At 42.9% G+C, this 19,435-nt stretch overlaps 1 protein-coding gene across 2 annotated transcripts in view; it reads left to right on the top strand.

The window, feature by feature from the left end:
* FAM98A (family with sequence similarity 98 member A) overlaps positions 1-19,435 on the top strand; it is an 84,585-nt gene that overhangs the window by 19,459 nt on the left and 45,691 nt on the right. The window contains exons 2-4 of one of the 2 annotated variants that reach the window (XM_030196506.1): positions 6,807-6,955; positions 9,877-10,011; positions 18,060-18,259. In XM_030196506.1, the coding sequence (XP_030052366.1) occupies positions 6,807-6,955; positions 9,877-10,011; positions 18,060-18,259 (484 nt within the window). Of the gene's footprint in view, positions 1-6,806; positions 6,956-9,876; positions 10,012-18,059; positions 18,264-19,435 lie in introns of those variants that run through there. The other variant, XM_030196507.1, reaches the window with a different exon arrangement.

The following is a 19,435-nucleotide window of genomic DNA, read 5'->3' as shown; positions in this document are numbered from 1 at the left end:
AATAATGGTATTTTAAAATGTAGTAAATATGCCCTGGGAAAGTATTGTTTTTACTGTTCTTTAAGTTGTTAATTTTCTAAGTATAAATTCTAAGGCCCTGCCTGTACTGTATGAGACAGTATTATATTTTTATCCAAGCCATGCCAATCATGATGAATTTTTTGCATATATCAATGTCTGTGAAACTTCGAGCCTGCGTGCTCAAAGCTTTCCCAGTAGATATATATACGGTTATGTAATGTCTATTTTTCAATGCTGCAGTCTAAGGTTAGTGCTACACTAAGCCTAGAGGTACACACATGGAACTGAACACAGTATCTGAAGTTGGCTTGGCAAAAATGGCCTTCTCCCATGCAGCAGGGAACTTGCATAGTTATTGTCCATGATCATTAGCATTCATTGTTGTTGTTTTTTTTTCAAGCTACAGAGCAGAATTGGCCTGCAGAGTAGATGTGTGGATCAGGCCAGTGAGTAAAGAGCTTTTATAGCATTGATTTTAAAGTCACTTGATTGTGCACAGCAAAGGTGTTCATGTTTATAAAGACAGCAGAAGTCTTGCATACCAAATGCTTCAACTGTAGGCTTGGGTTGGAAGAGAACCATGAGATAACACGCCTTGACTGGTCACTGTTGGTGACAGCACTTAATGGTAGGGCTGACTTTTCAGATGGTATTTTCTGAATAAAAAAGGTTGGGCAGTGCCTCGGAATAGTAGTTTATACTCTATGACAACTGAAGTATCAAAATGAGAATGTTCCAGATAAGAGTATAGAAGAGAAATCTGGTAGTTAAGAGCATTGGGTTGTGACTTGGGGAAACCATGGTTCAAATCCTACTTATCCCACTAATGTTCCTTGTGGCCTGATGCAAGTCACATTGCCCTTGTTGCTTTGAGTACCAATTTAGACTCTAAGCTATTTCTAAGGCAGGTATCTACCTACCATATTTGAATTGGTTTGAGCACAGGTTTGGAGAAGGAAGGAATTAAATCCAAAACATGGCCTGTCATTTTGCATACTTCAACCACTCAAATAGTTGAAGTTATATTTCTTTATATGCTGTGAATGTTGAAAGATAACACATATTCCACCTAAATGTTAAGGTTTACAAGTGTTTCATATTGAAAATTTAAAAAGTATCTTAAAATTCACCATCGTGCAACTGTGGTAATTATGCAGAGAAAATTCCTGAAGCCATTTTTAGAAACTCTTAGTAACACAAACTGAGAAACCTTTTCAATGATTTAATACTTTGAAACCATACAGTAAACAAGAATCCCATCAGTTTCATATTCATATAGGATAAGCACAATAAGGAAAAACATTGATTCATCCTACTGTAGATACTTAAAACCTAAGCCAGATGCAGAAGAGCATAAGATTGGATTTGTACAAATAGCCCTCCATTCCAGATAGCTCTAGATTATCAGCGTTGCTTGTGTCCCCAGCTTTTCTCATTGTTTATTTTTCTTACTTTGAAACATTTGCTTTTGACTTTTCAGTATTGCAAATGCAGCATGCTCCCTTGACCTTGGGTGAGGCACGTTTCTTTTTTGGGAGCCATGCACTATTGAACTATTCACAAAGCAGAAAACAGTTTTGTGCATGTTTAAATGAAAATTAGGCATCAGAAGCGAGTACAATTCATTTCTGGGTGCTTATTCTGTTGAAACCTTAACATTTACACTGATAGGAGAGAAGGAGTTGGGATGAGAAGACTATAACACAGTTGTTCCCAATCTTTTTGTGACCGTGACCCCATAATTGCAGCCAAATAAAATTGTGTGACTTCTTCCCCACCCTCCCCCAAGGTGCAGACTAATGATGTACCTATGAAGAGCCCATCTAGGTTGTGAGCCAAAAGGCAGATCTGGGGTCCCGACCCACAGTTTGGGAAGCCCTAATGCAACAGATTCATGTCAAACATGTTATCCTAATCCCGCAGAAGCTCTCCAAATGCATGGTGATAGATGGTCTGTAGCTGTCTATAGATGGAGTTTTTTATTCTGTGTATAATGGCATAGTTCTACTTTGTAAGTATATAATTCTGATTCAGCAAAGAAAATATTCTGAAGTCACTGTTGGGGGTTGGTGTGTCATAATGGATTTTTCTTTCAGTAGTATGATAGATTGTCCTCCCTGCCTCCAGGGCACAGTGTCATCCTTGCTATCCTGAGATCTGTATTTAACAAGAGGCTTATTCCACCCAGCCAGTTTTCTCAGAGGAGCAGAGTGCAAAGTGCAGATAAACTGTTAAGTGTCTGTTCCCTTCCCTCCATCTTTTGTTTTTGTTAAAGATTTTGTAGCAGTGATTAGCCTACCTTTTTCAACAGCATTGAAACTTGTTGAATATGTGAGATTTAACCTGAAAATATTTCAGTGGACTTCATTAGGGGGATAATTTTAAGGCTGCCAGGAGAGATGTGAACTTTAATTTTGAAAATTTTACAAGTTTAAAAGTACCCACCTGCTAAATTGTGTGGGTCTTTTTAAGGGTAATTCTGTAAGAAGATGCCTAGTTTTGGACAACAAGAATATACGTAAATGGTGCTATTGTAGGTGTTAACATATGTGTATGTGAATATGTTCATGTAAATGAACAATTTCCAGCTAAGCAGTATTCTCTTTGTATAGGCTGGCAGAAACCAAAACTGCAGACAAAACCAGAAATGGTAAAATCAAAAGCGGTAAACCGCTGTAAATCTGCGTTAACGACAACACTTTAAAAAGAATTTCTGCGAATGTGAGAACAAAACTTTTTACTGCCCTGTGGGAACGGTAAAAAGCCTTGTTCCCGCAGTAAAAAAAAAATCCTATCCTCCCTGCGGGTGTCGCCACTTACACTTTCCTGCAATCAGCCAGCAGTGTCGGCGATTCACATAGGCCAGCTGCATGGGCTTCCTCCTGTCAAGTCCCGCCCTCTCTATTGCAACTTCCTGCTTAGTACAGAGAGGGTGGCAGTTGGCAGGAGGAAGATCACGGAGCCAGCCTTGGTAAATCACTGACGGCTGGCTGCAGGAAAGTGTAAGTAACACCTTTTGATCTCCTTAGCGCTGCAAGAGGAGCCTGCTACATTGCTGATAAAGGCTTCACTTTCCTCTGTTTTGTTTTGTTTTTTATCCCTTGGTTGCAACTTTAAAGGCTTATTAAATTGTGCTGATGTGTGCATCTCCACTCCCCCTTATTTCTTGGCAATAAGAACATACATAAGAGTAGCCATACTGGGTGAGACCCAATGGTCCATCTAGCCCAGTATGCTATTTCCAAACAGTGGCCAAGCCAGGTCACAAGTACCTGGCAGAAACCCAAATTGTGGCAACACTACATACTACAAATCCCAGGGCAAGCAGTTGCTTCCCATGTCTGTCTCAATAGCAGACTATAGACTTTTCCTCCAGGAACCTGTCCAATAGTTAAGGCTGTGATTGTCCATCATTACACGTTCTAGGATCCTGGAGAGAGATGTGTCTTTTGTGATTTTTCAGAAGTCTGGAGTGGCTGCAGACATGACAAGGCCAATCAAATTTAGGCCGTGCAAGTTACATTGAAGTCTGCATATCGGCGAGATCAGAGCACTGTGAGAGCAGTTAAACCAGTGCTATTTTGCTATTTAGCATGCCGTAGTTTTCTCTTAAGGAGAAAAAAAACTGATTCCAGCAAAACTATGCTTGTGCATATGGGGGTCAGAGCTCATGGGGACGGGGACAAACTTTGTCCCTGTGTCATTCTCTATGTGAATGTGAACCAGTGAAGGGCCGCTGGGAGTTTGTAGTCTGCAGCCCTCTGCTAAACCCACAGAATCTAGACCAGAATATAATTTAAATAATAATTTAAATAAGAGACTGTATTTTACCTCCAAGCAAATAACCTCCACACACATGGAGCGCAGCTATTGAAAACTGAAACTAAAAGCCATGGTGCTTTTACAGTGGCTGTCTTGGCGCGACACTCAAGAGTGACAGCTGACATCATAACTCCATAGAGAGGCTAATTCCTAAGGAGCTTATCCTAAATTTACAGACTTAAATTCCTGCTAAAATTTTGTATCAAAAGCATTTATTTGGAACACTGTTTACCGGAAACGCTGTTGTTTGAGATCATGACTGGATTACTTGCAATTGCAGTAGAAATAAAATAGAAAGAGTAGCCCCCCCCCCCCCCCCCCCCCGGGACTACCTTACAGTCCTTTGTGGTGTACAAAACCAAAACCAGGGCGAAAAAGGATTTGGGGCTGGTTTTGGTACCGAAACTGAAATTTGTTCAGCCTCTGAGTACATATCATAGTGCATATATACATTCCTACCCGTAACCTCCGGTCTCAAGACAAATCCCTCCTGTCAGTACCCTTCTCCACCACCGCCAACTCCAGGCTCTGCCCTTTCTGCCTCGCCTCACCCCATGCCTGGAATAAACTCCCTGAGCCCATACGCCAGGCCCCCCTCCCTGCCCATCTTCAAAGCCTTGCTCAAAGCCCACCTCTTCAATGTCGCCTTCGGCACCTAACCATCATACCTCTATTCAGGAAATCTGGACTGTCCCTACTTGACATTTCGCCCATTAGATTGTAAGCTCCTTGGAGCAGGGACTGTCCTTTTTTTGTTAATCTGTACAGCGCTGCGTAACCCTAGTAGTGCTCTAGAAATGTTAAGTAGTAGTAGTATATTTTGTGAGTGGGTTTTCACGTGGATATGGTGCATAAATCAGCGTTTCCCAACCCTGTCCTGATAGGAGGAGGAGGGAACCTCAGTCAGGTTTTCAGGATATCCACAATGAATATACATGAGATTGATTTGCATACACTGCTTCCTTGACATGCAAATTCTTTCTCATGAATATTCATTGGTGATATCCTGAAACTCTGACAGGCAATCTAGGTGTGAGCACTTATATCCACCGTGTGGCTGGTGCAAGTGTTTGCACTTTAAATATAGACACATTTTTAGCCACTTACATGAGTATTCTTTACAGAAAAGTAGGCACCAAATAAATGCTTTCCTAGCACCTAAATGTAGGTATCTCCTTATAGAATTCCCCTCTGTGTTTTTGTAAACCCCACCCTTTGGAACATGTCCTACAATGGCAGATGATGGTGCATTTTATTTTACATTTGTACTTTTACCTGCACGTAATACCTGAAGATTGGAGAGTGGCCAATGTGATTACGATTTTTTTTTAAGGTTTCCAGGGGTGATCTGGGAAATTACAGATCAGTAAGCCTGATGTCATTGGAAAAGAGACGGCTCAGGAGAGAGATGATTGAGGTCAACAAAATCCTCAGTGGTATAGAATGAGTAGAAGTAAATCAATTTTTTACTTGTTCCAATAGTACAAAGACTAGGGGACACTCAAGGAAGGAATACTTTAAAACAAATAGGGAGAAATATTTTTTCACTCAATGAATAGCTAAGCTCTGGAACTCTGATGGAGGATGTAGTAACAGCGGTTAGCGTATCTGAGTTTAAAAAAAGGTTTGGACAAGTTCCTGGAGCAAAAGTCCATAGTCTGCTATTCAGATGGACATGGGGGAGCTACTGCTTGCCCCAAGATTGTTAGCATGGAATGCTGCTACTAATTGGTTTCTGCCAGTTATTTGTGACTTGGCTTGGCCACTGTTAGAAACAGGATGCTGGGCTAGATGGACCATTGGTCTGACCTAGTATAGCTACTGTTATGTTCTGTTTATAGTGGAGTCTGTTCTTACATGGCCCCCTCTGACAACCTGATCTCGGGAGACCTGTAATTATGTGGGAATTATTTCTCTGATATATCTACTTACCATAAGAAATATACAATTTGGAAATGTGGGGCAAATAGGGTTTCTACCTCCTTACATCCACCCCAAGATACCGTGATAGAAAGGACAGAAGCTAGGTTCCTTCCAAAGGGATAGGCTTTATTATAGATAATAACAAAGCAATCAGGCAATAGAGCAATTAGACAAAGTAATTAGGCAAAATAATTGGACAAGGTAATCAGTAAAGTAATCAGACAAAGTAATTAGGCAAAGTAACAAATAGCAATTTGTTAGGAGAGGGAGAGAGAGACCACTGTGATAAAGGGTCGGTTGATCATCTCACCCCTCTGATGTAAGCTCCTTGGAGCAGGGACTGTCCTTTTTTGTTAATCTGTACAGCGCTGCGTAACCCTAGTAGCGCTCTAGAAATGTTTAGTAGTAGTAGTAGATACAACACAACAGTGCCTTATATACAGTGGATTGGGCATCAATCCCCTCCCAACTTGCAATTTCAGCTGATTTCTGTGTTACTCAGCTAATTTCTGTCTTACTGTATTGTTTACATAAAATGGAACACACTAAATGCTACAGCACAGAGAACCTTTGTTTATAGAACACAGCATTTCCAAGGTTTCTTTTACTGAAGATTGTAATTGCCATTTCATTATAGGAATTTCCCCAGCACCCATGTTTATTATAGTGTTATCTAGATCCTCAACACTTCTTCGCCTTCAAACTTTGTGAAGTAGTCTCAGTGGCACCGACTCTGTCAGGGGAGAGGGAAGAATGCTCTTAAGAGTCAGCCTGACCCAGAATTCACAGTTTCAGCAGAAAGTATAGGAATCTAAGGCTACAAAGGCTCTGGCTACACAGAATGCTGAAGTCAGAGCTCTTAGCCAGAAAGATGCAGCTGTCAGGCTTCTTTAAGTTTGAGCCTTTAGACATGCAGTTCATGGGTCATAATCTGATCTGTCAGTGTCAGAAAAGAGCAAATCAATTCAGTTCTTATGTACTTTAAATTTATAGCTTATGTTCTCTGGTTGATTTTAAGATTTGTTTTCTTTCCTTTAAAGGTACAAGGGGCCACTGTTGGAAGATGGAGCTCTGATGAACGCGGCCTCTGTAGGAGCTTCCTCTCCTGAATTCACCAAACTTTGTGCCTGGCTGGTGTCCGAGCTAAAGCTGTTTTGTAAACTAGAAGAGAATGTGCAAGCAACTAACAGTAAGGTCTCTTTTGCTAAAATGTGTTAAGCAGCTAATTTGAGAATTAGTGCAGATGCACGCTAACAGTTGAAGCAGAGGCTTGACAGTGCATGCTAATTCCTGTGTTAACCACATAGCCTGGAATGGCGTATGGAATAGACGTGAGTTATGGCAAAAAGACAAAAGAACAATAACCCTTGGTCACACAAACAAATCAATCACAGCGAGGGTGACAAAGGAAAGAACATCTGAGACTTGGATGTTACAGTAAAGGAAATTGTTTGGACATCGTGTCTGCTTCTCTTTCCTTTGTCACCCTCGCTGCGATTGATGTGTGTATAGATGTGAGTTATGCCTTATTAACACACAGTACCTTACTGTGCGTTAATTGTTAACACAGCAGATATTGCAGAGCACTTAGTGACACCTCAGTAGGTGGTAGTAATTGCATCAGTGTTACCTGCATTGCAGTTATCAGGTGGGAAGCAAATTATCTGTGTTACCAATTGGTCTTACCCTAAAGCTGCTCAGTTAGAATTTACCTGACACAGGGCCCGATGCACTAAACCTAACGAGCCAGCAACGTGGGTTTTAAACTGGTTCTAGCCAGTTTAGCGCACAAGGGCATTTTCCTGTCACGGTAGCAGCTAACGAAAACGGAATGCAAATGATCCAAAGCATAATGAGATGCACTACCGTTTTCCGATTCCCTTACCGTGGAAAACCTAATGGGAGGTCTACACCTCTCGTTGGGGCAAAGGAAAGAATCGGAAGAAAAAAAATGTCATTAGGGATGTCCTTTTTGGACGTGCACGCAAAAAAAAGAAAAAACCCTCTAAAAAGACGTCCTTTTTGGACGTCCTGCACCTGTAACAAAAAAAAAAACACTACAAAAAGACGTTCTTTTTGGACGTCCTTCACTTATTATAATAATTTAAAAACCCCATTCCAAAAAGACGTCCTTTTTGGGCGTCCTTCACTCGTAGGACTCCCAACTCCTTTTTGGACATCCTTCCCTGCGTGATCCAGGGGCGTTGCCAGACTTCAGCGGGAGATCTCTCAGCCAATTACACTGCGTTTCGCTGAGCTAAACGCGCTGTGATTGGATGAGAGAGACCTGGGGCGGAAGATGGACGGGGGTCGAAGACGTGGACGATGGACGTCCTCAACTGCGCTCTGCTGCTAGGATCATGGAAGGGAGGAACCCGAGTCGCATCAGAGCCTTCCTGCAGCATGCCATGGAGGGGGTGAGTGGCGCGGTGTCTTCCTTTCCCGGGCGGCACAGGCAAAACGGAAAAGGTGGACGTCATCAACAGTGGCAAGGAATTCATTAAATAAGAAAGCTTTCAACAATTTATGAAATTTCAAGTAGTCGGTAACACATCTGAGCGACTTTGGTAGGGAGTTCCATTTCCTACTAGCTTGGTATGAATAGATCTGTAACGAAGACTTTTACAACATGGAAAATGGAGGAGAAGATAGTCTCTCGATGTCAGATGAGCATTACGTAAAGGTAATTCCAACAAGTATTGCATATAGTCAAGTAAAAGTCCAAATAAAATTTGATAACCAAATACACGTAGTTTAACCTTGCACAGAATATGTATATGAAGAAACTGCTAGAATCAGAAATCACACTGTTAATAAAAGCTAACTACTTGGTGCACAATCTAGTATTTTAAATGTGCATAGCAAGAACTGAGTTTAGTAACCGCTGAGAAGTTCTGGATTGAGCTTCATACTGCTGAAGGAGAAAGGCACCAGTCCTGGTCCCTGCCTTTTTTTTTCCTTTCCCTGTTAATCTCATTCTCCCTTCTTGTCACAAGTGTTCATTGATGATTTAATCATTGTCTGTAGTAGGCAAACATAGCCATTATCTCTTGCCCACTGATAACATTCCAAGAATCTAGATAATAGGGTCTGGTGTCTGTCATATTGTAAAAAGAGTGCATTTAGGACTAGATTCTATATATTGCACCTGGATTTCTATGTGGATATCAGTGCGTATTCTATAAAGTATACTTTAATTTAGGCATATGTTATAGAATACGCCAAGTGCTGCTCCATGTGACTAAATTTAGTCACAGTCAATTACGCCAACTAAAACCTGGTGTAAATCCTGATGCCTGCTTTCAGCGCGGAGCAGGTGTTTTGTATAATGCGCATAGATTTTAGAAACGCTCATGACCCGCCCGTTCCACTCCTATAACCATGCCCACTTTTAACTATGCGACTTTGAATTTACCCAGACTGCATTATAGAATACATTTAGCAAGTAGTGCATGTAAATTCTAATGCCAATTAGTGCTGATAATTGCTTGTTAACATCCAATTATCAGCACTGATTAGCTTGTCAACTAATTAAGATGCGTGCATTGTTATGGAATATGCTTCAATTTCTGCGCAGAAATCCAGGCGTGATATATAGAATCCCGGGGTTAGTGGGTAAATGTCTGTTTACCCATGCAAAAGGACTGTTGCAAAACTGACTTTCTTATAAGTTTGTTTTATTCATCTGTTTGCATAGGCATTCTGTGGTGGGATTAAGACGTAGATGATGGCAACATATAGTTTTGTATTTTCAGAACCACATGCATTGTTTTGACCAGAAACCGTGTCTGCAAAAACAGCAGGATGCAGATCTATGTGGGCATATTTTTGTTAGGTAATTTTCAAGTTTCTATTCAGAGGACTGGCACAAGATTCATGGGTACTTCCCCCACAGACTTTACACCTGCCTGCACAGTTTCGAAAATTGCTCCGTAAATGCTACAGCCCTACAAACTTCATTCCCACACCACTTTTAGAGTGGTAATGAAAGCCCTTTCCCTTGTAGCTGCCCTCAAGCAGCAGGCTTATGTGAATGTGGCACAGCATCAGCAGGTTAATTAAAAAAAAAAAAAGTTTCAAACACGGATTTTTCATTTTTACCATGTAAAGGCCCTGGTGAAGCTGAAGGGTTCCAGCTGGAGGTGAGCGGACTTCTGGCAGAAATGAACTGTCCATACACGTCGTTGACATCAGGAGATGTGACAAAGCGCCTGTTTGTGAAAAGGAACTGCCTCCTGCTGCTCAGTAAGTTTGGGATAGGGGAGGGGAGTTGCCACTTAACACCCAAACCCACAATCCTTTCTGATTTTTAGGCCCTTGGGAGACACCTGGTTTACATTTTATTTCAGTGTAGCTACAGTAATCCTTTGTCAGAGCTATATGGTCTTGAATTGTAATAATATGTAAACTGCTTTGATTTTAACCACAGAAAGGTGATAGATCAAGTCCCATCCCCCTTTCCCTATTACAGTACATTCATATAAGCCAAAATAATGATGACATTATAAAATACTTAAACATAATAACATCAATGCATAACAAAGCAATATCATGATAAATAACTGTATTGAAAATACATAAGTAAATTTCTAAATATCTCCAAGGCGCCCCCCGCCCCCCCCCCCCCCAAAAAAAAAAAAAGAAAAGAAATGCTTTTATGAGAGAAGGCAGCCATATCCGGGAGGCCTGACCATTAGGCCACCTGAGGTGGGGGCCTCAGGCAGCACTCTTTCTAAAGTGGCATCTTCCCCTTCCTTCCTCCACCCCGTTCCCTGAATTTACTTTTTTCTTCATGTTTCAAAAGCTGGCTGCGACAGTTTCAGTTCCCATACACTGCCCTGCCACCGGCACCCACCTCTTCTCTTTACTGCAGCCACCTCTCTGATGTAACTTCTGTTTCCTCAGAGGCGGCCGCAGTACAGAAGAGGCCGGTTCTGGTGGCAGGGCAGTATATGGGAACTGCTGCGGCTGGCAGCTTTTGAAATATGAAGAAAGAAGGTAAACTCGAGGAACAGGTTTGAGGAAGGAGAGGTGGATGCCAGAACTTGGCCGGTGGGGTAGGGGGTGGCGGCATCTCAGCCCTGCCTCAGGTGGCATCTTGCCTTGGGCCACCCCTAGCCATATCGTACAACTAATTCCACAGCACACCTCAAAGAATTTCAGGGTGACTTATTTTTCGCCTTCGGCCACAACCTTATTTTGCTGCTGTATTTTTGCAGACAGTGTGAATCATATATGGGCCAAACCAAAAGTGGAGAAACACAAATGAAGAATGTCAGAGGTTTTTTTTCTTGTGTATATATAACCATAGTAACATAGTAGATGACGGCAGAAAAAGACCTGCATGGTCCATCCAGTCTGCCCAAGAAGATAAATTCACATGTGCTACTTTTTTTATTTGTACTGTCCTCTTCAGTGCACAGACCGTATAAGTCTGGCCAGCCCTATCCCCGCCTCCCAACCACCAACCCCGCCTCCCAACCACCAGCTCTGGCACAGACCGTATAAGTCTGCCCAGCACTATCCCTGCCACCCACCACCGGCTCTGGCACAGACCGTATAAGCCTGCCCAGCACTATCCCCGCCGCCCAACCACCAGCCCCGGCACAGACCGTATAAGTCTGCCCAGCACTAGTCCCGCCTCCCAACCACCAGCCCCAGCACAGACCGTATATGTCTGCCCACACTAGCCCCGCCTCCCAACCACCAGCTCTGCCACCCATTCTAGGCTAAGCTCCTGAGGATCCCTTCTGCACAGGATTCCTTTATGTTTATCCCACGCATGTTTGAATTCCGTTACCGTATTCATCTTCACCACCTCCTGCGGGAGGGCATTCCAAGCATCCACCACCCTCTCCGTGAAAAAATACTTCCTGACATTCTTCTTGAGTCTGCCCCCCTTCAATCTCATTTCATGCCCTCTCGTTCTACCGCCTTCCCATCTCCGGAAAAGGTTCGTTTGCGGATTAATACCTTTCAAATATTTGAACGTCTGTATCATATCACCCCGTTCCTCCTTTCCTCCAGGGTATACATGTTCAGGTCCACAAGTCTCTCCTCATACGTCTTGTAACGCAAATCCCATACCATCCTCGTAGCTTTTCTTTGCACCGCTTCAATTCTTTTTACATCCTTCGCAAGGTACGGCCTCCAAAACTGAACACAATACTCCAGGTGGGGCCTCACCAACGACATGTACAGGGGCATCAACACCTCTTTTCTTCTGCTGGTCACACCTCTCTCTATACAGCCTAGTAACCTTCTAGCTACGGCCACCGCCTTGTCACACTGTTTCATCGCCTTCAGATCCTCAGATACTATCACCCCAAGATCCCTCTCCCCATCCGTACCTAGCAGACTCTCACCGCCTAACACATACGCCTCTCTTGGATTTCTACTCCCTAAGTGCATTACTTTGCATTTCTTCGCATTGAATTTTAATTGCCAAACCTTAGACCATCCTTCTAGCTTTTTCAGATCCTTTTTCATGTTTTCCACTCCCTCCGGGGTGTCCACTGTGTTACAAATCTTAGTATCATCCGCAAATAGGCAAACTTTACCTTCTAACCCTTCGGCAATGTCACTCACAAATATATTGAACAGAATCGGCCCCAGCACCGATCCCTGAGGCACTCCACTACTCACCTTTCCCTCCTCCGAGGGAACTCCATTCACCACCACCCTCTGGCGCCTGTCCGTCAACCAGTTCCTAATCCAGTTCACCACTTTGGGTCCTATCTTCAGCCCATCCAGTTTATTTAAGAGCCTCCTGTGGGGAACCGTGTCAAAAGCCTTGCTGAAATCTAAGTAGATTACGTCTATAGCACGTCCACGATTCAATTCTCTGGTCACCCAATCAAAGAATTCAATGAGATTCGTTTGGCACGATTTCCCTTTGGTAAAACCATGTTGTCTCGGATCTTGCAACTCATTTTCTTCCAGGAAATTCACTATCCTTTCCTTCAGCATCGCTTCCATTACTTTTCCAATAATCGAAGTGAGGCTTACCGGCCTGTAGTTTCCAGCTTCTTCCCTATCACCACTTTTGTGAATAACCATGTATATGTTTTTATTTTAGGGCTGCCCATCAATTAAAAATTTTAATCATGTGACTGATCACCTAAAGCAGCCCCTTCACATTTTTTTCTGTACAGTGCAATATATAGATAGCAGATGTAAATTCTCAAACTGATATATTTGAATTACTAAACTAAAATTAGTCTTTTATCTTACCATTGTTATCTGGTGATTTTATCTTTTCAATCATCTTGTTCCCTGTACTCTGCTTCCAGGGCCTCCTGTCTAGTATTCACCATTTCTTTTTTTATTTTTTTTTTTTCTCCTCTTTCTCATCCTGCCTTATATTCATCTTTCACATTCAACTTTCCTCCATTTTTTCCTCCTTTTCAATTCTGTCTACTTTCCATCTCTTCCCTTCCCTGGGCACCATCGTCTCCTGTCTCTCTTCTCTTCTCTTCTCTCCCCTCCCCTTCCCTTCCCCTTCATGGGCATCGTTTTCTCCTCTTTCTCTTCCCTTCCCTTCCCTTCTTTTCCTCTCCATGGGCACAGTCTCCTTCTGTCTCTCTTCTCTCCCCTTCCATTCTCCTCCACAGGCACCTTCTCTCCCCTTCCCCTCCACGGGCACTGTCTCTTCTCTCCATTTCCCCTCCACGGGCACTGTCTCTTCTTTCCTTTTCCCCTCCACGATCACCATCTCCCTTGTCTTCCTGTGTTTCTGAACCCTCCTTCCTCCTGGTCCCCATTTTCTCTCTCTATGCTGCTTCTTTCAACCGCCCGAAGCCTCTGTAGCGTCCTGCCTCCTCTGACAGAACTTCCTGTTTCCCGGCAAGACACTACAAAGAGAGGCTTCATGTGGCTGAAAGAAGCAGCATGCCTTCAGTGCTGTAGCACTGAAAGTAATGTCAGAGAGCTGAGAGGAGCAGTAATAAGAGAGGAGAGAATAATCACACTCCACGTCTTCTGGGCCCCAGCAGTGCTTCTGCTTAAAACCCCTCAAACCTTGCCTCGGACCTGAAGTGCTGCGGGCTTATACCTCTGTGGTTACTTTGAGTCACGGGTATGATTCCACCTTCCTCACATCGTTTGGGAACAGCACAGCAGCAGAGCCAACCGGGACCCAGCAGCTGGTCTCTGCAGCCCAGGTGTGCCCACAAAGAGAGCAGTGGTTGAGGGAGCCAGACCTGGGGTTAACGTGCGTTAAAAGTTTTAACGCACAAACATTTAACGAGCTAATTGCGTTATTAACATGTTAAATGTGCAGCCCTATTTTATTTACATAATTCCTCCCTTTAAGATTAAAAATCAAATCTTTGCATTGATGTAAAGTCTGTAAGTAACTTATTCCATGGGCTTTGCACCACTGTCTTGTGATTTAAAAGTATTTACATTGCTCCTTTTTCTGTGGGCATGTCTTCCAAAGAATATAATGCAAGTAATTTCCACATACAAACACACTTTACATGTAGAAAATGGATATTTGAAAACCATTCAAGTATATACACAAGTCAATAAGAGCGTACACATGAACCATGCATAGGTGTTCTGGGGGTGCAGTTTGGGCAGAGTAGCAAGGTACACATGTACTTTAAATAAATAACTAAAACCCACACATACATGAGTAGAGTACTTTTAGAAATTTAAACCAGCCCCAAAACAGGGACAACTTTGTGTGGGAGCATTTTTGTGTGACTGGGGATAATTTTAGGATCCTGTTCTTATAAAGGCACATATATGTTTTAACTCTTAATACTAAACCTACTGGATCTGATCTTATAATTGTGGACAGTTTTAGGCTAATGACTAGCTTTCCCTGGATGACCAAACATATGAAATTTGCAATTAACGATCAGCTTACCAACTTTCTTCTCTTAACTGATTGCCTGCATTTTACTCGGCATGGTTTCAGACCAGCACAGTACTGAGACATTGTTGTTAACTTTGACATCTGAGGTTAGAATTTGTTTGGACATAGGGAAACAAGCTGCTCTCCTTCCACTTGATATGTTGGCAGCATTTGATGCTGTAGATCATCCAAAATTACTATATAACCCCCTCTCCCTTTTTTACAAAGCTGCGCTAGCGGCTGCCAGTGTGGAAATGCCGACACAGCATATGTTAAGTAACAGTAGACCTCTTGCATTAAAGCCATCTCTAGTCCTTCAGTGTCTCTGAAGGTCACTCAGCTCTGGTAGTACTGAACTTTTATTTTCGATCTGCAGTGGATTTGATTGGGAGGAGCTGTTTAGAACATTCTGGATTTGTTCAGTTTGGGTTTTGTAATGGTTTCTTTAGAGATTTGCTTGGTTTTACTTCCTTTCTCTTCTGTCTTGAAACATTCAAGATTGTATCAGTTGTCAGTGTCTCAATGGTTTGATTGGTGGTTGGTTTTTTTTGCTCATCCATTTGATCTTGCATTCAGCTACTGGCCAGAGTCAGCAACTTGCCAGAGTATCCCTGGCAGAGCAGCATTAGAGCTGATGGTCTGTCTTCTCTTTTGGCCTTGGATCAAGTAATGGAGCCAGAGAGGAACATTTCCTATGTATAATTTTACCTGCTTCTTAACACAATTGAAGCTCAAGTGTCTACTGCATTGTGTGACTGTCACTCCATTAATGCAGTGCAATACTCAGCATTTATATTCTTTCTATACTAAGGATTATTTCTAAAGATGGTAGTGTCCACTTTGGAAGGATTCCATAAATCTCTCTGTCTGGTTGAGTACTTGCTTCAGAACATAGCTGCTCTCAGTGGCGTACCTAGGGTAGTTGACACCCGGGGCCGGTCATTTTTGAACACCCCCCCCCCCCAAATCCAGTACTAGGCATGCCGAGAATACAAAACACTCAGGACCTATAGAGCAATTCTACCATACCATAAGCAGTCATTTCTACGAGTCACACAAGGAAAAGGAAAGCATCTTAAACACTACAGTGAGCACTAGAACATCAATTCACCTATTGTAAAACGAAACCAGACAGAATAGTACAGATCGTAGATCCTGCACAGTCAATGCCAACTGAAAGCCATGTCTTTTTCACAAACACAGATACAACCTAATCCACTATAGAATAAGTAATCATAAACTTTCTATTTAGACAAAAATTAAACTGAACCCCCAATGCCAGATTCTGCATACAATGCAACACCACAGAAACTGTCCCCTAGTACTGTGCAAAATATAAAGACAGCAGATGTAAATTTGAAAAAAAAACCTAACAAGTACCAATCACCACTTTACAAATTAACAAATAGAAATAAAACAAATATAGAAAGTAAAATAATACCATTTTATTGGACTAATACATTTAGCTTTCAGAGGCCAAAACCTCCGTCCTCGGGTCAGTACAGTATAGTGCTGTTACAGTATCCTATCCTGACCTGAGGAAGGGGGTTTTGTTCTCCAAAAGTTAGTCAAAATGTATTAAAATTCGTCCAATAAAAAGATTACCTTATTTACATGTTCTATTATAAACATTTAACACATCTACAATACTTTATCCTAAAGCAAAAAAATATATATATATATATTTTATTTACAGTTTGTTGTCTCTGGTTTCTGCTTTCCTCATCTTCTTTTCACCGTCTTCCTTCCATCCAGCATCTGTCTTCACTCTCTCTCTCTCTGCCATCCAGTGTCTGCCCTCTCTGCCGTCCCTTCCATCCACTGCCTGCCCTTTCTCTCTGCCCCTTCAATCCACCATTTGCCCTCCCTCTCCCATCCATCCAGGGTCTGCCCTCCCTCTCGCTCCCCCTTCCATCTAGGATCTGTCCCCTCTCTCTCTCTGCCCCTTTTTTCAGCCCCCAGTTCCAGCCCCCATCTCCCCTCTGAGATCCCCACCCCAGTCCCCTTCTCCCCTCCCCTGTCTGAGACCTTCACCCCAGTCCCCTTCTCCCCTCTGAACACCCCCACCCGAGTCCCTTTCGCCCCTCCTTCCCCACCTCAGTCCCGTTAAAACCGGCGAAGCAGCGTCGCAGGCAGCGCCTCGTGCCCTGCTTGTAAAAAAAAATCAAATCTCCTTCCTTCTCCTCGTCTTGACGTCGACTCGGGCCTTCCAATCAAATTTATTGGAAGGCCCGAGTCGACGTCAAGACGAGGAGGAGAAGGAGGAAGGAGATTTGCTTTTTTTTTTTTTTACAAGCAGGGCACGAGGCACTGCCTGCGACGCTGCTTCGCCGGTTTTTTTTAAAGTGCGGCGCCGCGGGAACAGCCACGGGAGGTGGCGGGAGCGGACCGCCCCCCACCGCACCGGCCCCCCCCCCCCCCCCCCCTTGGTACGCCACTGGCTGCTCTTAAAGAAATAGGCAGTGATGCCTCATTTGGTCATAATGTTTGTGTGTGTGTAATATTGTCCTATCAGATTCAGTGTGCTTAGTGTCATTGACAACTTTTGTGGGGGAGCAGTTGAAAGATATTAAAAAAGGAAGTGCTAATAATTTGCATTGTTGATAAAGGATTTGTTTCAATGTTAGGTTTTCTTTTGAAGAAACCTGATCTTGAAAACTCAATGTGCTAGTTTTATTTTAACAGTGAAGTATATTAAAGTAGTTTATTGTATGTTAAGATTTTATGTGTGTTTATTTATTATTACATTTGTATCCCGCGCATTCCTACTCAAAGCAGGTTCAATGCGGCTTACATAGTAACAGGGGTTACAGAGTATTGATAAGAAAATATAGTCTAAGTATAGTAGAATAATAAAGGAGATCGGTAGGTAGAGATAGGTAAGGGTGAAGGGAGTAGAAGAGTTATAAGTAAAGGGTTGATGAGCACGGAAGGAGGGGTAGTGGAGGCGGGAGGGGGGAATGAGCAAGGGGTAGGTGAGCACAGGGAGGGGTAGTGGAGGTGGGAGGGAGAAGGACACTGGATAAGTATAGGGAAATTTGTAGGGAGATGTAGTTTGGATCATTGTCGTCTCATGGATATATTTAGGGTAGATGTTTAAATGAGCTTATTGCAAAAATGAGCTCGTCCAACATTTTGCAGACATAACCTGGTAAACCCTTTAAGAGTTTATTTGCTCTAATCCATAGCAAGGAATTTTTTTGTCTACCACTTTGGCAGCATGGAACATACTCTCCCTTTAGACAAGGTGAATGGTGTTCTGTCCTGCTTCCAAAGTCTCCAGAGATGGCACTAACCAATTTTTATATGTAAGGGGATTCCATTGGTATTAATGTATTTCAAGATGCATTAATTTCTTCCTTTTTGACTGGCTGGCTGTATCAGCTTAGTGTACATTTTAAAACAATTTTTTTTTTCTCAAACTGCACAGCCTACCTTATCTCTGAACTTGAGGCGGCTAGAATGCTGGGTGTGAATAACCCTCCGAAGAGCATACAGTCAGGAAAAGGCAGCAGCAGCAGTGGCAACGAGGTCTTTCAGGAGCTGAAGGGTATCTGCATCGCCTTAGGCATGTCAAAGCCACCAGCAACCATTACCATGCTCCAGTTTTTCAGCGGAATTGAGAAAAAAGTAAGTGGCGGGGGAGGGGGTTTGGGGCATAGGGAGCAGATGATCATTTCTTCAGGTATGAGGGAGTCGTATTGGCAAGTTGAGCTGGACATTGGTAGCATGTATTGACAGAATTTCACATGGAATTTCTCCAGCGGAGGAGCACAAATGTAAGGAACAACCCGAACCTTTGCTGTCAAACACATAGTCCGTGACACTGTGTCATATAAAGTTACCTTCCATGATTGGGGCACACTAAACTAAAATACAGTAGCATATGTGCCATTTATCATACGGTATTACCAGAATAAAACACTGCTCAGCAAAGAGGCTGGAGGAGAGAGAGAAAGTTAGGACAGGGCGTCATATCCCTGGCAGCAGTTCTGTCCTGTCCTCTCTATTCAAATTCAGGTAACAGACCAGCTATAGAAAGTTAACTGCAGTTGAGGGGTTCTTTTTTTGGGGAGGCGGGGGGGGGGGGGGGAGGCTCAGATGGTGGCAGCAATGTAGGGCTCTTTTGTTACCATGTTCAGGTTCCGAATTTAGGGTGCAAGCAATAGTCTGAGACAATAAAGGTTAAGAGGAGAAAGTAATTGCCTCAGTAGTCCACTTTTAAAGAGTAATAAATAAAACAGTAGAATACCTTTTTTATTGGACTAACTTAATACATTTTTGACTAGCTTTCAGAGCCCAAAACCATCTTCCTAAAGAGAGAGAGGCAGATTGAGTGAGGTTCACATTTAGAGGAAGCCAACAAAAGTGGAGACAGGGTTCGGGGTTATGGCAGCCATTTAGAAAAGAGTTGGCCCAGTGATTGGAGAACTTGGCTTCCATTGTCAGATTACCTCTTCTGCTTCCTGAGGAGCCGATGCAGAAAGCTGTCTGTGGCTGTAGTGTGCAGTTAATGAGAAGTCTACCTGCTTGTTATGGACTGTATGATGTAGAAAGGGGTTCAGCAATCAAATTAACTCACATGGTAAACATTAGTGCACAGCAATTCATACATGCTTAAAACCTGTGGAGGAGTGGCCTAGTGGTTAGGGTGGTGGACTTTGGTCCTGGGGAACTGAGGAACTGAGTTCGATTCCCACTTCAGGCACAGCTCCTTGTGACTCTGGGCAAGTCACTTAACCCTCACCCTCCATTGCCCCAGGTACAAATAAGTACCTGTATATGTAAGCCGCATTGAGCCTGACA

This window comes from Microcaecilia unicolor, chromosome 3, assembly GCF_901765095.1.
Source record: "Microcaecilia unicolor chromosome 3, aMicUni1.1, whole genome shotgun sequence".
NCBI lineage: Eukaryota > Metazoa > Chordata > Amphibia > Gymnophiona > Siphonopidae > Microcaecilia > Microcaecilia unicolor.
This window is presented reverse-complemented; position numbering and strand designations above follow the sequence as displayed.